Source organism: Scyliorhinus canicula, chromosome 17 (genome assembly GCF_902713615.1).
Source record: "Scyliorhinus canicula chromosome 17, sScyCan1.1, whole genome shotgun sequence".
Lineage (NCBI taxonomy): Eukaryota > Metazoa > Chordata > Chondrichthyes > Carcharhiniformes > Scyliorhinidae > Scyliorhinus > Scyliorhinus canicula.
In genome coordinates this window covers 121,464,464-121,489,529 of record NC_052162.1, presented here as the reverse complement: position 1 = coordinate 121,489,529, position 25,066 = coordinate 121,464,464, and the positions used below count along the sequence as shown (strand labels likewise).

General features: G+C 49.5%; 1 protein-coding gene across 1 annotated transcript; it reads left to right on the top strand.

Moving 5' to 3' along the window:
- The first annotated feature begins 10,366 nt into the window (after positions 1-10,366).
- On the top strand, positions 10,367-17,355 carry LOC119951573 (gastrula zinc finger protein XlCGF57.1-like). Its single transcript, XM_038774761.1, has 3 exons — positions 10,367-10,396; positions 13,173-13,227; positions 13,902-17,355. Exons 1-3 carry the CDS (start codon positions 10,367-10,369, stop codon positions 15,095-15,097), a joined length of 1,281 nt encoding a protein of 426 aa, XP_038630689.1. The 3' UTR covers positions 15,098-17,355.
- Positions 17,356-25,066: the final 7,711 nt, after the last annotated feature.

Genomic DNA, 25,066 nt, shown 5'->3' with positions numbered 1-25,066 from the left:
CCGTGCTGCCCCCTCCCCATCCATCTCCCACTTGCGTACCATCGAGACATTAGCCGCCCAATAGTACCCAGAGAGGTTGGGCAGCGCCAGCCCCCCTCTATCCCTGCCCCGCTCCAAAAAGACCCTCCTCACCCTTGGAGTCCCGTGCGCCCAAACAAATCCCATGATGCTGCTGTTCACCCTCCTAGAAAAGGCCCTCGGAATGAAAATGGGGAGGCACTGAAACAAAAACAAAAACCTCGGGAGCACCGTCATTTTAACGGACTGTACTCTACCCGCCAACGACAGGGGCAGCATGTCCCACCTTTTAAACTCCTCCTCCATCTGCTCCACCAACCTAGTAAAATTGAGCTTATGCAGAGTCCCCCAACTCCTAGCCACCTGAACCCCCAGGTACCTAAAACTCCTCACTGCCCTTTTTAGCGGGAGCCTACCAATCCCCTCCTCCTGATCTCCCGGGTGTACAACAAACAGCTCACTCTTGCCCAGGTTCAACTTATAGCCCGAGAAACTCCCAAACTCAGCAAGAATCTCCATCACCTCCGGCATTCTCCCCACCGGGTCTGCTACATACAGCAGCAAGTCATCTGCATAAAGTGACACTCGGTGCTCCTCCCCATGTGAATTGCGCTTTCACATAGCCGTCCGTCAGTCCAGAAGTAAAACACTCGAACACATCAGTAACGAATATTCGTTTATTCACGGCCGGGACAAATCTCTAAGTAGTCGGGGAACCACCTTCGAGAAGTGCTAAAGTCCCAAAGTATGGACTGTCTCTTTATACAATTGTGGAAGTGGATTTCATTTTGTTATAACTTTGCTGCTATGTTTAATATCGAAGTTCCGAAAAGCTCTGTGAAAGAGATGTCAAAAGGTCAGGGGACTGGAATGAAAGGAAGCATGACTTTACTATAATCAAGGTTCTGAAAAGCATCTGTGAAAGCAGAGATGTCAAAAGGTCAAGGGAATGGAATGTAAGGAAGCGTGACTTTACTGCAGAGACAGCGAAACTAAGCTTGTTTGACCAACTGAAACAATAAGCATTGAAATGTAAAGGCAACTGGCTCTGGAGTAAGTGAAGGGAGAAGATGAGGAAGTTGGGCCAGATGGCCATGGGATAAGAGAAACCTTTGTAACAGCATTAATAGTGACCTGTGTTAATGATTATGTCAAAAATAACCTCCCGACCTCAAAGAAGAATAATTCCATATAAGTACATGTTCTGGATCCTTGCCAAATCATTGGTGTATCTAGGAATTTAAGGGGACCACCCCTAAGCTGTGAAATGTATAAAGATACAGTCCTTATTCTGGGACTTTGGCACTTCTCGAAGGTGGTTACCCGACTGCTTAGAGATTTGTCCCGGCCGTGAATAAACGAATATTCGTTACTGACGTGTTCGAGTGTTTTACTTCTGGACTGACGATCGGTTATGTGAAAGCGCAATTCACACAATCACAGCTTAGAGGTGGTCCCCTTAAATTCCTAGATACACCAATGATTTGGCAGGGATCCAGAACATGTACTTATATGGAATTATTATCCTGGAGGTAGGCTGGTGACTATGACATAACTTGCTGCTGTTAACGGTTTTTTTATCCTATCTGTCCATCAGGTCCAACTTCCTTATCTCCTTCCCTCTCATGCTCCTGAGTCAGCTCTTTCACATTCCAATGTCCCAACTTCCTTATCTCCTTCCCTCTCATGCTCCTGAGTCAGCTCTTTCACATTCCAATGTCCCTTGTCTCAGTCAACAAGGTTTTGCACTCATCTTTGCTGTCTCTGTATTAACAGATACAGAGTTCTGCTCTCATTTCATTCCCTCAACCCTTTAACATATTTTTACTTGAGGATCACAGATATATTTCAGACCCTTAATATTACATACAGACAGCAAGGTTAAAACAAATAAATGAAATCCACTTCCACATTCCCCCCTCTGATCATTCCATGATCATATAACACTCAAGATATGTTAGGTGGAAATGTGAGCGAGGCGGAGGAATTCCTTCTCTACTGGGTTCTGGCGGGACGCCATCTCCTCATGTAGGTCGGGGGCAGGTTGAACCAATTTTTCCTTTTCGTCTGGGGCGGATTTCTGAAGCATTTGTGGTAATGCAACAGCACCTAAGCGGTTGCACAGGCATTTCACACCGGTAGCTATGATACAGAGCAACAAACAGAGGGCAACGAAGATAATAAGCCCGTGGAACAGGTAAGTGGCCCAAGAACTGGACCACATCCAGTTCCACCTGTCATCATTACTGGTGGGTCGCAGGCGCTGCACTCCATCTCTGATATGGGTCACCAACTGCGTGATATTCTCTGAACTGTCAGGAATGTAAGTGCAGCATTCAGTCCCTATGACAGCACAGGTGCCCCCTTCCTTGGCCAGTAAGTAATCCAAGGCCATGCGATTCTGTAGGGTTACCGTTCGTATGGCTACTAACTCTGCACTGAGTTCACTAAGTCCCTCCGCGGTGTCGTTTGCAACCTGTTCCAATATGTCGCGGAAGAGCTCGTACTTCTTGAGGGACCAGATGGCGCCTATCTGGGGCCAGAAGAGGGAAGTCACCACCTCCCATGGTGGTATTGACCTCTGGGCCCGATGGAGGGGATGATGTCCGAGTTGTGGATAGTGCGTAATGCCCGGAACAACGAAACCCAGGTAGCAAGACCCTGCCCAATTAGTGGGGAGCCAGGGGTAGGCCTTACGGCCACAAATAAAGTAGGTGCCATTATAGGGTGTGAGGCTAGTTACCATCGAGGAGGTCCATATTTGAGTCCAGTCAGGACCCCCTGTATGGTTAGCAATGTTATTAATGAGGGCGAAGCCTTTCCAATTGGAAAAACCAAGAGTGTAGTTACATGAACTAGATCCTAACACGTGGGTTCCGGGGGTTTTTACTTCCCGGAGTAAGCAGACTGATCCGGTCTGGGGGTTCTGAATATGAAAGAACGGGGGTGTGTGATCTGATGAGTAGGGTGGCTGTCGCCAACCAGTAAAAGCACGTAACTGGTAACCGGCGCTTCGCCAGTCCTGGGCTGCTTTCCTGTGGTTAACAGAGGAGGACTGGGAGAACCTGGTTGGTAAGGCAAGGTGATTAGATACTGTCCTGTTCTGGAATATAACCCATTCAGCCGTCTGCTCTAATGAAAAAGGAACAGGCACCAAGGGAACGCCTCCATGGGCATGGGTGGGGACATGTGTACATACCCAACAAGAGGAGACATTCACTTTCTTAGCATAAACATAAGACATAAACAAAAATGAATTTGCAGTTACATGGTGCGTTGCCCGCTTCCTCCTGGAAGGCGGGTGGGTGAGAATAGTCCTTCGGTCAGGGCCTTGCAGCCTGATTTTCTTGGTGCACCGGTAATTCCACCGGCAAGCGTGGCGATCGTAGATCAGAGACATTTGCATAGTCAGGAATCGAGGCTGCTGGTCGTCGATGGTCGTGCAGGTGCGGCCAGGAGTGGTGATCCATCGGAGATCTGGCGTCGTTCCATATCGTGAGGTCTCTTCTCGGCACAGAGGCAGACGTCGGCCCCCAGGTAGATATCTCCCCCCTCTGGATGCAGTGAAGGAGAGTGGAGTGGCGAGTATTGTGGCGACGAGGAGGAACTTCATCCTGGTGTCCGTGTCCCTAAGACTTAAAGGAAAAGTTTAAAACATCATGGATACTTAATTAACTTACAATGGTGCATATGTACCCATGCGTTTTGCCCCTCCACTTTTACTGCAGTGGGGGTAGTGAGTAGAACCTGTAGGGGACCATCCCATCGAGGTTCCAAACCTTTACGTGTCCAATTTCGGATTAGGACATAATCCCCAGAGTTGATAGAGATGTCATGGGTAATGGACGGGATCTCTTCCTGGGTGGCACGGACCCGGGAATGTAATCCTTTCAAAATTCTAGTTAGTGCTAATATATAATTAGCCATCTCGGTAGACATGTAATGAAATTGAACATTCCGTGGAACACTGCTGTCCCAGGGCATTCGAAAGGGTCTTCCATATAGTATTTCCGCTGGGCTTAGGCGAGTTTTTCCTGCGGGAGTGGCACGTAGTTGGAAGAGTGCTAAAGGCAGGAGTTTGAGCCAAGTGGCCCCAGTGTCTGCTTGTAGTTTAGCGAGTTTAGTCTTTAGAGTCTGATTAGCCCTTTCCACCACTCCAGCGGCTTGTGGTCTGTAGGCACAATGAAACTGTTGCTCTATTCCTAGCAGAGCACAGAATTCCTTATTAATTTGACCTATGAAGTGGGGACCATTGTCAGAGCTCAGCCGGGCTGGGATTCCAAATCGCGGAACAATTTCTCGCATCAACACCTTAACTACTGTCGAGGCCTTGTTATCCGTAGTCGGGTAGGCCTCGATCCATTTGCTAAAAGTATCCACAATGACTAACACATATTTATAGCATTGACATCATTCCAACTCAATGTAATCCATTTGTAGGGTCTCAAATGGACCCTCAGGTAAGGGGGTTGTGCCAGGATCACAGGGGACGGCCTTACCAGGGTTGTGCTGTTGACAGATTAGGCACCGACTGCTAATTTGTTGGGCTATCTCTTGTAGTCGTGGGTGCCACCAGCTTTTTAACAATATGTCCCCTGTGGCACAAGCGCCACAGTGAGTTGCAAAGTGTACACATTCGGTCACCCAGGCTGCCAATGCATCGGGCATACATGTTTGTCCTACCGGGGTGACCCACAGCTTATTTTCGTTATCATATATACATCCTAAGTTCTTCCACATATTTACAGCAGTTGTAGGAGCGTCCTCCTGCATTTGGATTATGTCAGCAATGGTTGGCATTGGTTTTTCAGAGGGAGACTTTTCCGAGGGGGTTTTAGTCTGCCTCATCATTCTAGGCACCATTATTTTGCCAGATTTAGAAATTTCTTTTGCCTTCTCGTCCGCTTGCCTGTTGCCCGTTTCCACCAGTCCCATGCCTTTTGTGTGGGCTGCGCATTTTATCACCGCTATCTTGTCTGGGAGCATAAGGGCCTGCAATAACTGGGTTACTAACTGTTGGTGTGAGATGGGTGTACCAGTAGAGGTTAGAAATCCTCTGTTTTTCCATAATTGCCCAAAATCATGTACTACCCCGAAGGCGTATCGGGAATCTGTATAAATATTAACCATCCTTCCCTTCGCCAATATGCATGCCCGTATTAATGCAAACAATTCTGCTTGTTGGGCAGAAAAGGGAACTTCAAATGCTGCTGCTTCCACTACGTCACCGTTTTGATCGATGATTGCATAGCCAGATTGTCTATCCCCCCTTTCGCCGATGGAAGAACTACCATCGGTGAAAAAGGAGCAATCTGAACCTGGGATGGGTATGTCGGAGAGGTCGTCTCGGACCGAGGAGACCTCTCGCAACAGTTGTTGGCAGTCATGAGTTGGGTCAAGCATGTCTGCGGGAGGATACGTCAAAAAGTTAGCAGGGTTGATAGTGGTGCAGTGGGCAAACTGGGCTTTCGGGTTATTAAGGAGAGCAATCTCATATTTATTCTGACGAGCCATCGTGAGATGTTGGGTTTGTAGCTGTCCCAAAAGATCTGTAACAGAATGGGAACTATAGACAGTGATATCTTGTTGGAGGGTAATATTAGCAGCCGATTGCAGGCTGTTGTAGATAGCTGCAAGAATTTGGGTACAGATAGGATAGCCAAGGGCTACCGGATCGAGTTTAGAGGAGTAGTATGCGACCGGGTGACAGCTGTCGCCGTGGCGTTGGGTCAGGACAGCTGTGGCGCAGTCGGCAAGGACTGTGCAATAGAGCTGAAAAGGGCGATCATATAAGGGTCGACCAAGGGCAGGGGCCTGGAGGAGGGCCGCCTTGAGACGGTTAAAGGCCAGTGCGGCTTCCGGGGAAAGGGAAAAAGTATCGGGTTCATTGGTTTAGGGGGTAAGGAGGCGGGAATCCAAAGTAATATTCGGGATCCACTGACGGCAATAATTGACCATGCCGAGCCACTGACGGAGCTGCTTGGCCGTCGTTGGGGGTGGGAAATCGCAGATAGGGCGGATCCGGTCTGGATCTAAGGAACGAGAGGTGGCAGATATCCTAACACCTAGGAACTTAACAGTAGGTTGAGCAATCATAACTTTCGAGGGAGAGACAATGTAACCAAGGGAGGCCAGAAAATTGAGTAAAAGTTGAGTATCGGCCTGACATCCCTCCTCAGTAGGGTTAGCGATCAAGAGATCGTCGACGTACTGAACAACAGTGGAGCCTTGGGAGAAGGAGAGGGATTGTAGTTGGTGTTGGAGACAGCGGGAGAAAAGAGTGGGAGAGTGAATAAAACCTTGAGGCAAACGTGTCCAAGTATACTGTTGGCCATTATAAGTGAATGCAAAAAGATATTGGCATGATTGATCGAGTGGTAGAGCGATAAAGGCATGTTGGAGGTCTACAAGGGAGAAGAATAGTGCGTCTGCAGGAACCTGGGCTATAAATATGCGCAGGGTTAGGAACAAGGGCGCGGAGAGGCTGAACAATAGAATTGATAGCACGTAAATCCTGGACGAGGCGGTACTGATCCGGTTTCCCAGGTTTGGGCACCGCTAGGATGGGGGTATTGCACGGAGACTGACAAGGAACCAGGATGCCCTGGTCGAGAAGTTTAGCTATGAGTGCATCGATGGAATGGCGAGCTTGAGCCTTAATGGGATATTGTCGGATCGAGGGGAGTTGAACATCGGGGAGGAGAGGAATAGTGATAGGCTGGGTAGGGACGAGACCAACATCAAACTTATCCGCAGCCCATACGTGGGGAGATACAGTCGCATCGGTCTGGGCGCGATGGTGTAAAAGAATGGACTGGGATGTAGCTGGTTGTGACATGTATGTAATGGTAAGACCGCCAGGGAGGAGTTGGGGTTCCAGAAGAGAGGGGTCAGACTGGTCCAATGCCTGTCGGACCATTGGCCCTAGATCCTTAGCATGGTGGGGGTAATGGACATGGCGGGTGACGTGCGGGGCGGTGTACCCGTCTTGGCGCCATAGTCAGGTAGGCACTTGTGCCGCCTCCGCAGTCCCTTGGGGCCCGCTCACAGAAGCAAAAAGGGTGACTGAGAATTCTTGTTCAAGATGAGGGCTGTAAGAGTTGACCAGGCCCTCATCGGCTCCGGTCGAATCGTAGGCCAGCGTGACGTGGAACAACCGCTCAGGCATCAAATGAAGTGCCCACCATTGCGGGTGCACATGAGTGATTAACTGGCGTGGTATGCTGGGCGAATGGACAGTGATCCCGTTATCCCCACATTCAAGATGTATTCCAAAGGCACAGAGAAGGTCTCGGGCCAATAGATTACAATCTAGTCCGGTTGTAACAATAAATCGGTGCTGGAGGGTGTAGCCGTGGAAGGAAACGGGCACAGGGAAAGAAATGGGGTAACTAACTACCTGTCCCTGGAAACCAGATAGTTGTTGGGTTTCTGATGAGAGGGGAAGGTTGAGGTGAGACTGTACGGAAGACATGGTAGCCCCCGTGTCTATGAGAAACGGATAGGAGTGACCATAAATGGTTAAAGAGAGAACAGGCTCAGAGTCAGGGGAGGTTAAACGAGAAGGCAACATCGACAATCAGTATTGTTGGAAGGGGTTATTTTGAGTGAACGGAGTAGTGACTGGAGCAGCCACTGCGGGCGCTCCTCTGCCCCGTCCTCCACCTCCACGACCCCCTCAGCCGCGATTAGGGTTTGAGTAACAGTTACGAGCGTAATGTCCTGGCTGACCACAACTATAACAGAGCTTTGCATGTTGTGGTGGTTGTGTGGGGGTAGGTGCTGCTTGGGGCGGCATTGGTGGACAATAGGGTGGTGGGGGATGGGAGGGGTGTTGGTAGGGTGTGGCATAAGAATATGGTGGGGGCGGTGCATAGGCCGACGCTGCTCCCGGAGGGGCATACGGAGGGCCATAGAGCGGTGCATGGGGCCCGTTTGGATGGGAGGTGTATCCTTTACCTTGTGGGGTCACCCAACCAGGGGCGCAGAATTGGGGTTCCGTCTGGTGGCCTGTGTTATCAGGTGCCCGAGAGGGTATTGGTACCTCCTGGACGTCTTTTCTAAGGACATACTCAGTCTTAATTTTAGGGGTTGCTTTAGACGGACCCTCAGGTGAGCCGTTTTTCCAGTAGTACCTCACAGCACGTGCCATTTGGGTGGGACTATTATCGGACCAATCCATATTGTTAGTCTTGATCGCATCCGATAAGGAGGTGGGCAAGCAGCTCAAGAGCATGGCACAATACTGTGGGCTGTTATTGCCAGCACGGTAGTTAGTGTCTCCGGCCTGGTTACGGTAGGACTCATTAAAACGCTCTAAAATGGTGTCGGCTTCCTCATCCTTGCGGGGTTTGGTCTCAAGTATTTTGGTAATATCCACAGGCTTTTGAAGGGTAGTGTTTAATGCAGCAAAAATTGCATCTTGGCGTTGCCGGTCCGCCTGGTGGAGCACGTTAAGGGTCGCTAAAGACACAGGGAGGGTAATAGTAGGATTCTGCTGTTGTAAGACATTGCAGAAGCGAAGGTGTTCTTCTGGGCGCAAGACCTGCTGGACCAAGGCCCATAAGTCCCGTGCTTCGGCCTCATTTACACGAATTGTACATTGGAGTTGGTCAACAAAGGCAGCAGGGGACTCTTTTCGATTTGGTATTCCAGCTAGTATGGACATAATCTCATTGGGTTTCCACGGGACATAAATATTCATGGTACGTTCAGCATTCGGGTTGCCCACGGGAGCAACAGGGTCATAGGTAGGATTTGGCACCTGGCGCATTGGCATCTGTCGTGGTGGGGGTAAGGGATGGTCGAGGGCTGGTGGAAGAGGAGGAGGGAAATCCTCGTCCTCATCCAGATTTTGGAAAAGACTGTCTAATTGTTCTCCCACTTGTTCCTTTAACTGGACCAATTGCATGAATGGTCCCCCTCCTCCCCTTGTTCTCGACCTTGTACTCATGGCCGGGGGTTTATATGCTGGTTGGGGCGGCGGTGGTGCATAAGGTGGTGGATTCTGACTTGGGAGGGGTATAATAAATTGGATCGGTGCATTAGGGAGGGGTGGTAGAGGCGGTGGCTGTGGAGGCTTCCGACATCCCCCGCAATTGAACAGATGTTCCTCATCCCCATCGTCCCCGTCCTCCCAACCTTGCTTCGCATTGCTGACCGGCGCCGGGGTGGGAGTAGCATTCTTTCGTTCTTTACATTCCTTTCTTAAGACCTCTACTGTTTTAACAATTCCCCCTTCGGTGAGGCCAATGCCCAATTTCGAGGCATTAGCCTGCCAGCTAGCCAGTGTAGATGCATCTTTCAATGACTGACAGTATTCCCTCCATAAAGCAATTAATTTCTTTACGGTGGAACCGCGATTGTTTTTCCAGATCACCTGTTGGGCCTCTAGGACAGGACCCAAGTCTTTAGGTCCCCCCAGAGGCCATTTATCCTTGCCCAGGTTTTTATGGAGGGCCCCCGACAATTGTCGGAGTTGCTTTGAGTGTTTGGGGTATTGTTCACAGAGAGTCCGGAGCGCACTGCCCGGGTCATCACAAGTATCTACGGTATTACCCATGGTGGAATTCTAATTCCACTCTCATTTCCTAGTAGTCTAGAGAACACTGCCCGAGAATTACCTAATAGTCTGGAGCACACAGCCCAGAATCGTCTCCTAGCAGTCCCGAGAACCCCGCCTGTAATTTCTAGAGAACACAGCTCGAGAATTACCTAATAGTCTGGAGCACACAGCCCAGAATCGTCTCCTAGCAGTCCCGAGAACACCGCCTGTAATTTCTAGAGAACACAGCCCGAGAATTACCTAATAGTCTGGAGCACACAGCCCAGAATCATGGCGGCAGTCCCAGACTGCCCCTAGTGACGATAACTGCAGGGGTCACTTACCCTCTTTAAAACGGGTTCGCTGGACTGACCTGGATCTCGCAGAGGCTTCTCGACAACCGAACGGCAAGGCTGAGCAACGATCAAACTAGTAGTAGGCGAATACCAAGGTGGAAAAGAAAATTTTACTCATGTTGGGGGCCAAATTCGTCCTCTACTTTGAATGAGCTCAGTCGATTACGCCGGTTGGGTAGCGCAGACACCTCTGGAGATCCCACCGCTGCCACCAAATGTGAATTGCGCTTTCACATAGCCGTCCGTCAGTCCAGAAGTAAAACACTCGAACACGTCAGTAATGAATATTCGTTTATTCACGGCCGGGACAAATCTCTAAGTAGTCGGGGAACCACCTTCGAGAAGTGCCAAAGTCCCAGAGTACAGACTGTCTCTTTATACAATCACAGCTTAGGGGTGGTCCCCTTAAATTCCTAGATACACCAATGATTTGGCAGGGATCCAGAACATGTACTTATATGGAATTATTATCCTGGAGGTAGGCTGGTGACTATGACATAACTTGCTGCTGTTAACGGTTTTTTTTATCCTATCTGTCCATCAAGTCCAACTTCCTTATCTCCTTCCCTCTCATGCTCCTGAGTCAGCTCTTTCACATTCCAATGTCCCAACTTCCTTATCTCCTTCCCTCTCATGCTCCTGAGTCAGCTCTTTCACATTCCAGTGTCCCTTGTCTCAGTCGACAAGGTTTTACACACTCATCTTTGCTGTCTCTGTATTAACAGATACAGAGTTCTGCTCTCATTTCATTCCCTCAACCCGTTAACATATTTTTACTTGAGGATCACAGATATATTTCAGACCCTTAATATTACATACAGACAGCAAGGTTAAAACAAATAAATGAAATCCACTTCCACACCCACCCCGCACCAGACCCCTCCACCTCCCAGACTCCCTGAGCGCCATGGCCAGAGGCTCAATTGCCAACGCAAAAAGCAAGGGGGACAGGGGGCACCCCTGCCTCGTCCCACGGTGGAGCCTGAAGTACTCGGACCTCCTCCCATTTGTCGCTACCACCGCCATCGGGGCCTCGTACAGCAATCTCACCCATTTAATAAACCCCTCCCCGAACCCGAACCTCTCTAACACCTCCCACAAGTACCCCCACTCAACCCTATCGAAGGCCTTACATCCAATGCCACCACAATCTCCGCCTCTCCTTCTGCCGCCGGCATCATTATCATATTTAGCACCTTCGCACGTCAGTGTTCAGCTGCCTCCCCTTCACAAAACCCGTCTGATCTTCATGTACCACCCTTGGCACCCAGTCCTCTATTCTAGTGGCCAAGATCTTCGCCAGCAACTTGCCATCCACATTCAGCAGTGAAATTGGCCTATATGATCCACACTGCAAGGGGTCCTTATCTCGCTTCAGGATCAGGGAAATCAGCGCCCATGACATCGTTGGGGGCAAAACTCCCCCCTCCCATGCCTTGTTAAAGGTCTGAACCAACAGGGGGCCCAACAGGTCCGCGTATTTTTTATAAAATTCAACCGGGAACCCATCCGGTCCCGGCGCCTTCCCCGACTGCATGTGGCCAATCCCTCTGACCAGCTCCTCCAACTCGATCGGCGCCCCCAGTCCCTCCACCTGCTCCTCCTGCACCCTTGGAAATCGTAGCCTGTTCAAAAAGCTCTCCATTCCCTCCCCCCACCACCGGCGGCTCCGACCGGTACAGTTCCCTGTAGAAGTCCCTAAAGACCCCATTGACCTCTGCCCCCTGCCGCACCACATTCCCGCCCCTAAACTTCACTCCACCAATCTCCCTAGCCGCGTCCCACTTGCGAAGCTGATGCGCCAGCATCCTGCTCGCCTTCTCTCCATATTCATAGACCGCTCCCTGCGCCTTCCTCCACTGTGTCTCTGCCTTTCTGGTGGTCAATAAATCAAACTTGGCCTGCAGGCTACGCCACTCCCCCAACAGTCCCTCCTCCGGGGTCTCCGCATACCTCCTATCTACACTCAGCAGCTCCCCCACCAGTCTCTCCCTCCCCCTCCTCTTTCCCCCTCTCTCTATGGGCTCGGATGGAGATCAGCTCCCCCCTAATCACTGCCTTCAGAGCCTCCCACACCATCCCCACCCGGACCTCCCCAGTATCATTGGCCTCGAGGTACCTCTCAATACATCCCCGGACCCTCCTGCACATCTCCTCATCAGCCAACAGCCCCACGTCCAGACGCCAAAGCGGGCGCTGGTCCCGCACCTCCCCCATCTCCAGATCCACCCAATGCGGAGCATGGTCCGAAATTGCTATGGCCGAATATTCGGCATCCTGCACCCTCGGGACCAGCCCCCTACTCAGGACAAACAAATCAATGCGGGAATAAACCCTGTGTACGTGGGAGAAAAAAAAGAGTACTCCCGAGCCCTCGGCCTCCCGAACCTCCAGGGATCCTGGAATTCCCTCCCTAACAGCACAGGGGATGTAGGGCAGCATGGTGGAGCAGTGGTTAGCACTGCTGCCTCACGGCACAGAGGTCCCAGGCTCAATCCCGGCTCTGGGTCATTGTCCGTGTGTAGTTTGCACACACTCCCTGTGTTTGCGTGGGTTTTGCCCCCACAACCCAACGATGTGCAGGGTAGGTGGATTGGCCTCGTTAAATTGCCCCTTAATTGGAAAACAATTAATTGGGTACTTTAAATTGATTTTAAAAAATTTAAAACCAGCACAGGGGATGTACCTGCACCTCAAGGACTGCAGCAGTTCAAGAAGGCAACTCACCACTACTTCGGAAGGGTAACTGGGGATAGGCAATAAATGCTGGCCTAACCAGCATTGTCCACATCCTGTAAATTAATTCTTAAAAATTTAAGAATGGACAGAGATATGTCTAGTATACTTATATGGTATGTATTATGTATATATTATTGATGGTTCTGTAATGAAATACAAGTATTATTAGTTCTAGTTTTGTTATATAGTACTGTACCCACATTATATATTTCCAGTCATACAGTCATTGCAGCACTGACAGAATCCATTTGGGAACTCAAGTCAATGCTGACTCTCTGTACAGTAATCCAGTCAGTCCCATTCCCCCTCGATATCCCTGTTCCCCTGAAAGCTTATTTTCTTCAAATGACCATCCTATTTAATTTTAAATTATTGATTATCTGGACTTCCACAACCCTTGTGGGCAGTGAGTTCCCTGTCCTGTCCACTCCATGACTAAATAAAATTCTTCCTCAGAATTTCCCTATCTCTGATCAGTAAATGTCCTTATATGGAGATTCTCTCCTCTTGTACAGGTTTTAGTGAGTTTAGATTTGTTGATCAGCACCTTCAGGAAAATTGGGAGGGAAAGTAAGTGAATACAGTCTGTATATTACACACATTTTTCATCCAGTAATATAGACATATATCTGTCTGGCAGCCTGCATGAAGATTTTCAGGTCTCTGTGTCCAGGACAGGAAGCAGTGAGCATGGATCTGTCAATCAGCCTGAATCAGCACCTTCAGGAGAATTGGGAGGGTGAATATTAGATACAGCAGAGTGAGAATGGAGGGAGAGTGTGTGGGATTGAGATTCAGAGCATTTCAGGGAAAGACAGAGGAAGAATGTTCGATGGAAACTAGAATTGTCTGTTCTGAGTTTCTATCCTGTACTGACAATGATTACTATTGTAAAATCTGATTGCAGGAAGTTCGAACGAGAGGAGTTTGAGGCCGATATCTCAAAGTAAATATCCGGTCAAGAACTGACTGAGTCACTCGAGTCTTGGGATCATCTGCGTTTGAATCGAGAAGGAGAAATGTTTGTCTATTCTGTCTGCTTCAAGAGATTTTAAACATCAGTGTGTCTGGAAAAGACACTGAGACACACACACCCGTGTGAGACTGTTACAGAGCACTGACTGTGGAAAGAGCTTCAACCAGTTACACAGCCTGAAAAAATACTACACCATTCACAGCAGGGAGAGACTGTATAGGTGTTCTGTGTGTGGACGAAGCTTCAACTGATCATCCAACGTGGTGAGACACAAGATCACCCGGATCATGGAGAAACCAAGGAAATGTGAGGATTGTGGGAAGGGATTCCCAACCCCACACGAGCTGGCAAGGCACCAACGCATTCACACTGGAGAGAGGCCTTTCACCTGCTCAGACTGTGGGAAGGGATTCACTGACATTGGTAGCCTGCGGAAACACGCACGAGTTCACACTGGAGAGAGACCGTTACACCTGCTCTCAGTGTGAAAAGGGATTCACTGACATTGGCAGCTTGCGGAGACACGAACGAGTTCACACTGGAGAGAGGCCGTTCACCTGCTCTGTTTGTGGGAAGGGATTCAGAGCCCCACACGAGCTGGCAAGGCATCAACATAGTCACACTGGAGAGAGGCCATTCACCTGCTCTCAGTGTGAAAAGGGATTCGCTGACATTGGCAAACTGCGGAGACACGAACGAGTTCACACTGGAGAGAGGCCTTTCACCTGCTCTCAGTGTGAAAAGGGATTCAGTGACATTGGCAACCTGCGGAAACACGAACGAGTTCACACTGGAGAGAAGCCTTTCACCTGCTCTCAGTGTGAAAAGGGATTCAGTGACATTGGCAACCTGCGGAGACACGAACGAGTTCACACTGGGGAGAGACCTTTCACCTGCTCTCAGTGTGAAAAGGGATTCAGTGACATTGGCAGCCTGCGGAGACACGAACGAGTTCACACTGGAGAGAGGCCTTTCACCTGTTGTCAGTGTGAAAAGGGATTCAGTGAGATTGGCAGCCTGCGGAGACACGAACGAGTTCACACCGGGGAGAGGCCATTCACCTGCTCTGACTGTGGGAAGGGATTCACTCAGTTATCCAACCTGCAGGCACACCAGCGAGTTCACACGGGGGAGAAGCCATTCATCTGCACTGTGTGTGATAAGGGATTCACTGAATTATCCAGCCTGCGGAAACACAATGTCATTCACACCACGAGTAGGCCCTTTAAATGCTCTGACTGCAGGAGGGGTTTCAAAACCTCTCGGCTACTGATGTCCCACCAGCGCGTTCACTCTGAGGAGAGACCGTTCAGCTGCTCTCACTGCACAAAGAGCTTTAGAACCTCATCCAACCTGATGAGACACGAGCGAGGTCACACCGGGGAGAGCCCATTCACCTCTCCAACTGGGAAAAGATTCACTCGATCATCACTTGCTGAGCCACAATGTCACTCACACCAATGAGAGACCCTTTAAATGCTCTGACTGTGGGAGTGGGTTTAAAAGCTCTCGGGTACTGATGTCCCACCAGCGCATTCACACCGAGGAGAAACTGTTCAACTGCTCTCACTGCACAAAGACATTTAGAACGTCATCCACATTGCGGAGACACCAGCGAGTTCACACCGGGGAGAGGCCATTCACCTGCTCTCACTGTGGGGAGGGATTCACTCGGTCATCCAACATGCTGAGACACCAAAGGGTTCACAAGTGCTGTTGGGTTAGATTCTGCTGTTATTCCTGCTGTTAATCACATCCAGGACTGAACCTGGAGTGGGTGGAGGGATTTGTCTTCTCATCAACTCCTCCTGGTGCTCGGATGTGGTGACCCTGGCGAACTACTGCTCCCGGACCTGGAATACCCGACTGTGAAGTACCGTCCATACTACCTTCCACTGAGTTCACTTCTGCCATCATCACAGCGGTCTACATCCCACCCCAGGCGGAGGTGAAGAAGGTGCTTGATGAATTGTAACCGCTATAACTAACAATGAAGCAGAATACCCGGAGGCTTTGTTCATCGTGGCCGGGGACTTTAACCAGGCCAACCTCGAGACTGTACAGACAAAATTCCACCAACACATCTCCGTCCCAACAGGGGCCCCAACATCCTTGACCACTGCTACACAAACATCAAGGGCGCCTGATGATCCATCCCTGACTGCACTTCGGAAAATCGGACCACAAGATGGCGCTCCTTCTCCCGGCATACAAGCAGAAACTGAATGGGAGAATCCGGTTAAGACGGTTGTGCAAATGCTGGTCTGAGGCAAAGGAAGAGCTCCTAAGCGACAGCTTGGAGTCAGTGGACTGGTTCATATTCAAGAACTCGGCACCCAACCTAAACCAGTTTGCCAGCACCATCACAGACTTCATCAGTAAGTGTGTAGAAGATTGTGTGTCAAAGAAGGTAGTCTGTACGTTACCCAACCAGAATCCATGGTTTAATCGGGTGATTCACTCCTTACTGAAGGCCACGTCTGAGGGGTTCAAGACAGGCGACCCTGACCTAATCAAAAGACCTAGGTATGACCTCTGCAAAGCCATCACTGACTCCAAGAGACAATACCAGACTAAGCTAGAATCACAGATTAACGACATGGACTCTCGTTGGTTGTGGCCATGATTAAATAACATGGGTGCAAAGTAAAGCCGAGTAGAATCTTCAGCAGCAGCGCAGCCTCCCCGACAAACTCGATGCATTCTATGCTTACTTCGAGCAGGAAACCAACAAACTTCCCCAGCAGCCTTGGACACACCCATACCCACCATCACAGCCTCCAAAGTCAGATCGGCCTTCTTGAAAGTGAACCCTTGGAAAGCAACAGGTCCTGACGGAGTCCCTGCCGTGCACCCAGATCCTCCGCGGACCAACTGGTGGATGTGTTTCCGGACATCCTCGCCCTCTCCCTACTCCGTTCCGAGGTTCCCACCTGCTTCAAGAAGACCACCATCCATACCGGTGCCAAAGGAGAACCAGGCAACGTGCCTCAATGACTACCATCCAGTGGCCTTGACATCGATCATTATGAATTGCTTCGAGATGTTGGACACATCAACTCCATACTCCCAGCATTCCTTGTTCCATTGCAATTCGCACACCACCACAACCGGTCCACAGCAGATGCCATCTCCCTGGCCCTTTACTTGCCCTTGGAGCATCTCGACAACAAGGACTCCTACGTCAGACTCCTATTCATTAACTACAGCTCCACCTTCAACACCATTATCCCAGCCAAGCTCATATCAAAACTCCAAAATTTAGGACTAGGCTCCTCTTTCTGCAACTGAATCCTCGACTTTCTGACCCATAGACCACAATCAGTAAGGATAAACAACAACAACACCTCCACGATCGTTCTCAATTCAGGAGCACCGCAAGGCTGCACTCCCAATACACACATGACTGCATGGCAAAATTTGGCTCCAAATCCACCCACATGTTTGCTGATAACACGACCGTAGTGGTTCAGATCTCAAACACTTCCTCTGTGGAAGTGAATTACATTTATTGTCTTGTTATAACCTTGCTGCTATGTGTAATATTAAGGTTCTGAAATGTATCTGTGAAAAAGATGTTAAAGGGTTGAGGGAATGAAATGAGAACAGCTCTCTGTATTTGTTAGTGCAGAGACAGCAAAGATGAGTGTGTAAAACCTTGTCAACTGAGACAATGGACATTGGAATGTGAAAGAGCTGACTCAGGAGCACGAGAGGGAAGGAGATAAGGAAGTTGGACCTGATGGACGGATAGGATAAGAAAACCGTTAGCCGCAGCAGTATTAGTGAACCGTGTAATGATTATGTCATAGTCACCACCCTACCTCGAGGATAATAATTCCATATAAGTACATGTTCTGGATCCTTGCCAAATCATTGGTGTATCTAGGAATTTAAGGGGACCACCTCTAAGCTGTGTTTGTATAAAGGGACAGTCCGTACTCTGGGACTTTGGCACTTCTCGAAGGTGGTTCCCCGACTACTTAGAGATTTGTCCCGGCCGTGAATAAACGAATATTCATTACCAACGTGTTCGAGTGTTTTACTTCTGGACTGACGAACGGCTATGTGAAAGCGCAATTCACACCTCCACGATAGTCCTCAATACCGGGTTAAAAGGGCACGTGTGTTCGCGCATTTGCGGGCTCTGAAGGCGGACATAATTATGTTGCAGGAGACAAATCTGAAAGTGTCTGACCAGACTAGGCTAAGGAAGGGCTGGATCAACCAGGTCTTCCACTCGGACTTGGATTCTAAGTCCAGGGGGGTAGCAATTATGATCAATAAGCGGGTTCAATTTGAGGCGGAGGGCGTAGTCGCAGACGGCGGGGGCAGATTCATTATGGTAAGGGGCAAACTAGAGGGGAGAAAAGTGGTGCTGGTGAACATATATGCTCCGAACTGGGACGACGTGGATTTTATCAAAAGAGTGCTGGGGAAGATCCCGGACCTAGAGTCTCGGAAGTTGATAATGGGGGGGAGGGGGGGGGGGGGGCTTTAATACGGTCCTTTACCCGGGGCTGGACCAGTCATGTCCCAGAACGGGTGGACTCCCAGCAATGGCAAGGGAGCTGAAAGGGTTCATCGAGCAAATGGGGGCAGTGGACCCATGGAGAGCCAGACAGCCGACGGGATGGGGCTACTCATTCTACTCACATGTTCATAAAGTATACTCTAGGATTGATTTCTTTATCTTGAGCAGGGACTGTGTAGGGGAGGTAAAGAATACGGAATATTCGGCAATCACTATCTCGGACCATGCCCCGCACTGGGTGGACCTGCAGGTCCGGGGGGGGGGGGGGTGCAAATTACCAACGCCCGCAATGGAGGTTAGACGTAGGATTGTTGTCGGAGGAGGGGATATGTGAGAGACTGCGGAAGTGTGTGCAAAACTACTTGCAGGTGAACGATACAGGGGAGGTTTCAGCAGCGACCCTGTGGGAAGCGCTGAAGGCGGTAGTGAGGGGGCAGCTGATCTCCATTCGGGCTCACAGGGTTAGGGCGGACAGAGCAGAAATGGATAGATTGGTTAGGGAGATTTACCGGATAGACGAGGAGCATGCGGGGTCCCTGGGGGACGACCTACTCGGGGAGAGACGGAGATTGCAGGCGGAACTGAAGGTGCTATCCACGGGTAGGGCCTTGGAACAACTTTGGAAGGCGAGGGGAGTGGTGTATGAGCATGGGGAGAAGGCCAGCAGATTGCTAGCGCAGCAACTCAGGAAGAGGGAGGCGGCCAGGGAAATAAGTAGAGTGGTGGACGGGGAGAGGAGCAGAGTGGAGGGCCTGACGGGACTGAATATGGTATTTCAGGACTTCTATAGTAAGCTGTACACTCCAGAACCCCGGAGGAGCTGGAGGAGATGAAACGGTTCCTGGACGGACTAACCTGCCCAAAAGTAGGCGGGGGACTAGTGGACGGGCTGGGGGCCCCGATTAGAGCGGAGGAGGTATTGGGGGTCCTAAAGGCCATGTAGTCGGGGAAAGCCCTGGGGCCAGATGGATACCCAGTAGGGTTTTATAAGAAGTTCTTGGAGATAGTGGGACCGGCCCTGACTAGGGTTTTTAATGAGGCAAGGGAGAGACGGACCCTGCCACCGCCGATGTCGCAAGCCACCATCTCGCTGATATTGAAGCGGGACGAGGACCATCCTACGGGTCATACAGGCCAATCTCCCTGATCAATGTGGATGCCAAGCTCCTGGCCAAGGTCCTGGCGATTAGAATTGAGGACTGCGTACCGGAGGTGATTGGGGACGATCAGACAGGGTTTGTGAAAGGCAGGCAGCTGACAGCTAACTTGAGAAGATAGCTTAATGTGATCATGATGCCCCCGACGGGCAAGGAGGTGGAGGTAGTGGTGGCAATGGACGCTGAGAAGGCCTTTGACCGGGTGGAGTGGGACTATCTGTGGGAGATGCTTGGGCGGTTTGGGTTTGGGGAGGGACTGGTTAATTGGGTCAGACTATTGTACCAGGCCCCAAAAGCTAGCGTTAGGACGAACAGGGTAATGTCAGATTATTTCAGACTACATCGCGGGACCAGACAGGGATGCCCACTCTCCCCGTTGCTGCTTGCGCTGGCCATAGAGCCATTTACGATTGCGTTGAGAGCTGCGAAGGGATTGAAGGGAATGACTGGGGGGGGGGGGGTGGAACATAGGGTCTCTCTCTATGCGGACGAACTGCTCCTGTACATGTCGGACCCACTGGCCGGGATGGAAAATATACTGGAAACATTGAGGAAGTTCGGCCGGTTTTCAGGGTACAAATTAAATATGGCCAAGAGTGAGATGTTTGTGGTGCAGGCAAGGGGCCAGGAGAATAGACTGAAGGAGCTGCCATTTGGGCTATTTGAGGAAAGTGTCCTGTACTTGGGGATACAGGTAGCACGAGACTGGGGCAGGTTGCACAAGTTAAATTTGGCCAGGGTGGTGGAACAAATGAAGAGGGAGTTTCGGAGATGGGATGCACTCCCGCTGTCACTGGCGGGGAGGGTGTAGACTGTAAAGATGACAATCCTCCGTAGATTCCTGTTCATCTTCCAGTGCCTCCCGATCTTTATCCCACGGTCCTTCTTCAAAAGGACTGGCAAAATCATCATGAGCTTTGTCTGGGCGGGAAAATCCATGCGGATGAGGAAGGCGATGCTTGAAAGGAGCCGCAGCGAAGGAGTGCTGGCATTGCCGAGTCTGATCAACTACTACTGGGCGGCTAACATAGCCATAATAAGGAAGTGGATGGTGGGTAAGGGGTCTATCTGGGAGCGGGTGGAGGCGGCTTCGTGCAGGGGCACAGTTTGGCAGCCCTGGTCACGGTTCCACTACCGCTGTCGCCGGCCAGGTACTCCACCAGCCCGGTAGTGGGGGTGGCCCAGCGGATATGGGGCCAGTGGAGGAGGCAGGTAGGGGAGGTGGGTGCTTGTGTCTGGGCTCCAATATGTGATAACCATCGATTTGCCCCGGGAGCATGGATGGAGGGTTTCAAACATGGCGGCGGGCTGGGGTAAGGAGGGTGGGCGATATGTTCCTGGAGGGGAGCTTTGCGAGTTTGAGGGGTTTGGAGGAGAAATTTGGGCTGGTAAGGAGAAATGACTTTAGGTACTTACAGATGCAGGACTTTGTACGCAGACAGGTCCCATCCTTCCCACGCCTCCCACCAATGGGGATCCAGGACAGAATAGTCTCTAGAGGAGGAGGAGGAGAGGGTAGAGTCTTGGATATTTACAAAGTGCTCATGAAGGGGGAAGAGTCCCAGTCGGAGGAACTGAAACTCAAATGGGAGGAGGAGCTTGGCTGGGAGATGGAGGATGGGCTGTGGGCAGAAGCCCTGAGTAAGGTAAACTCAACCGCAACATGTGCCAGGCTCGGCCTGATTCAATTTAAGGTCGTTCACCGGGCCCACATGACTGTAGCTCGGATGAGCAAATTCTTTGGGGTAGAGGACAAGTGCGCTAGATGGGAGGACCAGCGAACCACGTTCACATGTTTTGAACATGTCCTAAGTTTAGCGGGTACTGGGAGGGATTTGCGGGGATCATGTCCCGGGTGCTAAAAACAAGGGTGGTGATGAGTCCAGGGGTGACAATTTTCGGGGTTTCGGAAGACTCGGGAGTCCAGGGGGAGAAAGAGGCCGATGTTCTGGCCTTTGCTTCCCTGATAGCCCGGCGGCGAATACTGCTGGCATGGAGGAACTCAAAACCCCCGAAGACCGAACTATGGCTTGCAGACAAGTTTTCTGGGTATGGAAAAAAATCAAGATCGCCTTGAGGGGATCTGGACTGGGGTTCGCCCGAAGGTGGCAACCATTCATCGACTTCTTCGCGGGAGAGTGAACGTCAGGGGGGAGGGGAAGGGGGGAGGGGGGGGGAGATTAGAGTAGAGTAGGAGGGATAAATAGGCGGGTAGTGTCTATGGGAGGAGCAGGCATGTGCAGTATGGTTTGATTGAAGTATTGGTTTTACGTTGATGTTTGCACATTTTTGTTATCTGTAACTGTTTACAATGCCGAAAAATACCTCAATAAAATTGTTTGTTAAAAAAAACTCTTATTTTGAAGATAAATAAGAGATCCTACATTTACCCTCTTTCCCCACTCACTATGTTAACCTGTTAACTGGTTGTTCAATTGATCCGGCATTTCATCTCGAGGCTCTGGTTGCTCAAATATCCTGCTACAAATTAATTCTGCAATGTGTTGCTTGGATTTATGTTGCCAATATTTCTATGGCAATATCTCTTGTTCTGCTCTGTGCCCAATTTCCAGCATTTTTTCTGTTCTCTGTTGCTTTCATTATTTAAAAAATGAAATAAAATAAAATAAAATCTGTGTAACCCATCCATGGATATATTCAGTGACCCCCCAGACTCCATTGATCCCTGTGAGAGAGAAATCCAGGGATTAATAACCTTCTAAGGGAAGAATTGACTGGAAATATATAACATATCTACAATACAATATTACACAACTAGAAATAATAATAAATGTACTTTATTACAGAACCATCAATTATGTATCTGATCTGTACCATATAACAACATTAGGCATATTTCTGTCCTATATTAATTCACTGTCCCCTTAAATGTCAGCCATCTCCTGGGGAAAGCAGCCCTTTAATTGTGAACATTAGGAAAGAGACCATCCCTTTAGCCAGACAATTCAATGTGTCAAACTGAGAGAGCAAAGGATGTCAATGTCTTTTTTTTAAAAAGTTTTTAAAAACACTTTTTTCCAATTAAGGGGCGATTTTTAGCTTGGCCAATCCACCTACCCTGCACATCTTTTGGGCTGTGGGGTGATACCCACACAGACATTTGCCACATTTGGAATACTGTATTCAATTCGACCGGCCAAGTGGCCTACTCCTGTTCCTAATTTGTGTGTTATCACATCCTTTATAATATATTGTAGCATTTTCCCTCTTACTGATGTCAGGCTAATGGGTCTGTGGTTCCCCGTTTTCTCTCACCCTCCTTAAATAGTGGGGTTACATTTACCACCTTCCAATCTGCAGGAACCATTCCAGAATCTATAGAATTTTGAAAGATGATCACCAATGTATCCACTATCTCTACAGCCGCCTCTTTCAACACTCTGGAATGTAGAGCATCAGCTTTTGGGGATTTATTAACTTTCAACCACATTAATTTCTCCAGTTCTACTTTTTCACTGATACTAATCTCTTTCAGATCCTCGTGCTCACTGGTATTTTGGTTCTCTCGTGTTTTTGGGATGATTTCTGTATGTTCTTCCATGAAGACAGACACACATTGTTTAGTTTCTCTGCCATTGCTCCTTCCGCATAATGAACTCTCCTATCTCTGGGAATGGACCCACATTGGTATTTGCTAATCTTTACCTTTTCACATTTCTATAGGAGCTTTTCTAGCCATTTTTTTATGTTTCTTGCAAGTTTGTCCTCATATACTGTTTTCTCTTTATCAGTTTCTTGATTTTCCTTTGCTGAATTCTAAAACTAGTTCCCAATCCTCGGGCTTACTACTATTTTGACCACTTTATGAGCCTCTTCCTTTGATCTAATGGAATCTTTAACATTTCTTGTCAGCCATGGTTTCATCACATTTGCTGTTGGATTTTTGTTCCTTAAAGGAATCTATATTTGTTGTATATGTGTGAAATGAAAGTCTCCAAAGGACCATAGGCTCATCTCCCCTTTGAGAGAGAGAGCTGACTTGTGGTGATTTAACCCGAGTGACAACACACCTCAGGCAAGGGGCAAGGTTGAGAACGCGGGGCCTTCTTGGATAACCTCAGCCTGTACGGGAGTTGAACCCGCTCTGTTGGCATCGCTAGGCATCACAAACCAACCATCCAGCAAACTGAGCCAACTGACCCCTTTGTAAATATAAATAATTCCTTAAATATTAGCTATTGCCTGTCGCCTGTCTCCCATCATACCATCCAATGTGGTTTCCCAGACCACCTGAGACAACCTGCACCTCATAATCTGAAAAACACAGATAAATTAAGCAAAAGAACCCTGTGTCCACCAGAGCCCACCTTCATGGCAATGTGGCAGGCTTTGGGCAGCACCAAACACAAATGGGAACTAAATATCTTCTCATTTCCAAATACCATTTCACTCTGCGATCCTTGCACATTTTGAAACCAGATATTTGCAACAAGGCTCAAAGATCATCAGCCTACTGGGGGGAAGGTTGTGAGACCGTCCAGTCCAGCAGAAAGTACCCCCCTGACCATCCGCATTGACCAACTGACAGAATGAACAAAATGCCATCCTGGGTGTAATTCAGAAACAATCACAGCAGAATCCAACCCCTGTAATCACTTGTGAACTTATTGGTGTCTCAGCAGGTGCGATTAAACACTGAATCTCTTCCCACACTGAGAGCAAGTGAACGGCCTCGCCCCACTGTGAACTTGCTTGTGTGCCTGCAGGTGGGATAAGTGAGCGAATCCTTTTCCAGACTGAGAGCAGGTGAATGGCTTCTCCCCAGTGTGAATTCGCTGGTGTGACTGCAGGTTGGACGAGTCACTGAATCCCTTCCCACACTGAGGGCAGGTGAACGGCTTCTCTCCAGTGTGAACTCGCTGGTGTGTCTGCAGGTGGGATAACCGAGTGAATCCCTTCCCACACCGAGAACAGATGAACGGTTTCTCCCCAGTGTGAACTCGCTGATGTTTCTGCAGGGTGCATGAATGACTGAATCCTTTCCCACACTGAGAGCAGGTGAATGGCCTCTCCCCAGTGTGAATTCACTGACAAGTCTGCAGGTTGGAGGAATCACTGAATTGCTTCCCACACTGAGAGCAGGTGAATGGCTTCTCCCCAGTGTGAATTCGCTGGTGTGTCCGCTGGTGGGCTGAGTGAATTCCTTCCCACACTGAGAGCCGGTGAACGGTTTCTGCTCAGTGTGAACTCGCTGGAGTGTCTGAAAATGGGATAATTGAGTGAATCCTGTCCCACACTGAGAGAAGATGAACAGCCTCTCCCCAGTGTGACTGCGTTGATGAATTTCCAGCACGGAAGGGCATCTGAATCCCTTCCCACAGACCCTACATTTCCACGGTTTCTCCATGGTGCAGTGTCGTTGTGTCTTTGACAATCCGTTGAAGCCTCGTCCACACACAGAGCACGTGTACGGTCTCTCCTCGCTGTGAATGGTGCAATGTTTTTTCAGGCTGTGTAACTGGTCAAAGCTCTTTCCACAGTCAGTGCTCTGGAACACTCTCACTCGGGTCTGTGTGTTTCGGTGCTTTTCCAGTCACACTGATGTTTAAAATCTTTTGCAACCAACAGGTCGGGCAAATGTTGCTCCTTCTTGATTCAAAGTCTGACCATATTAAGGTACCAAGGAATTCAGTGGCTGTCAGAGCGAGACGTGAAGTTTGAGATTTCTGTCTGTAATTCCTCCTCTTCTAATATTCTGGAAAAACAATTTACCAAAGTCAT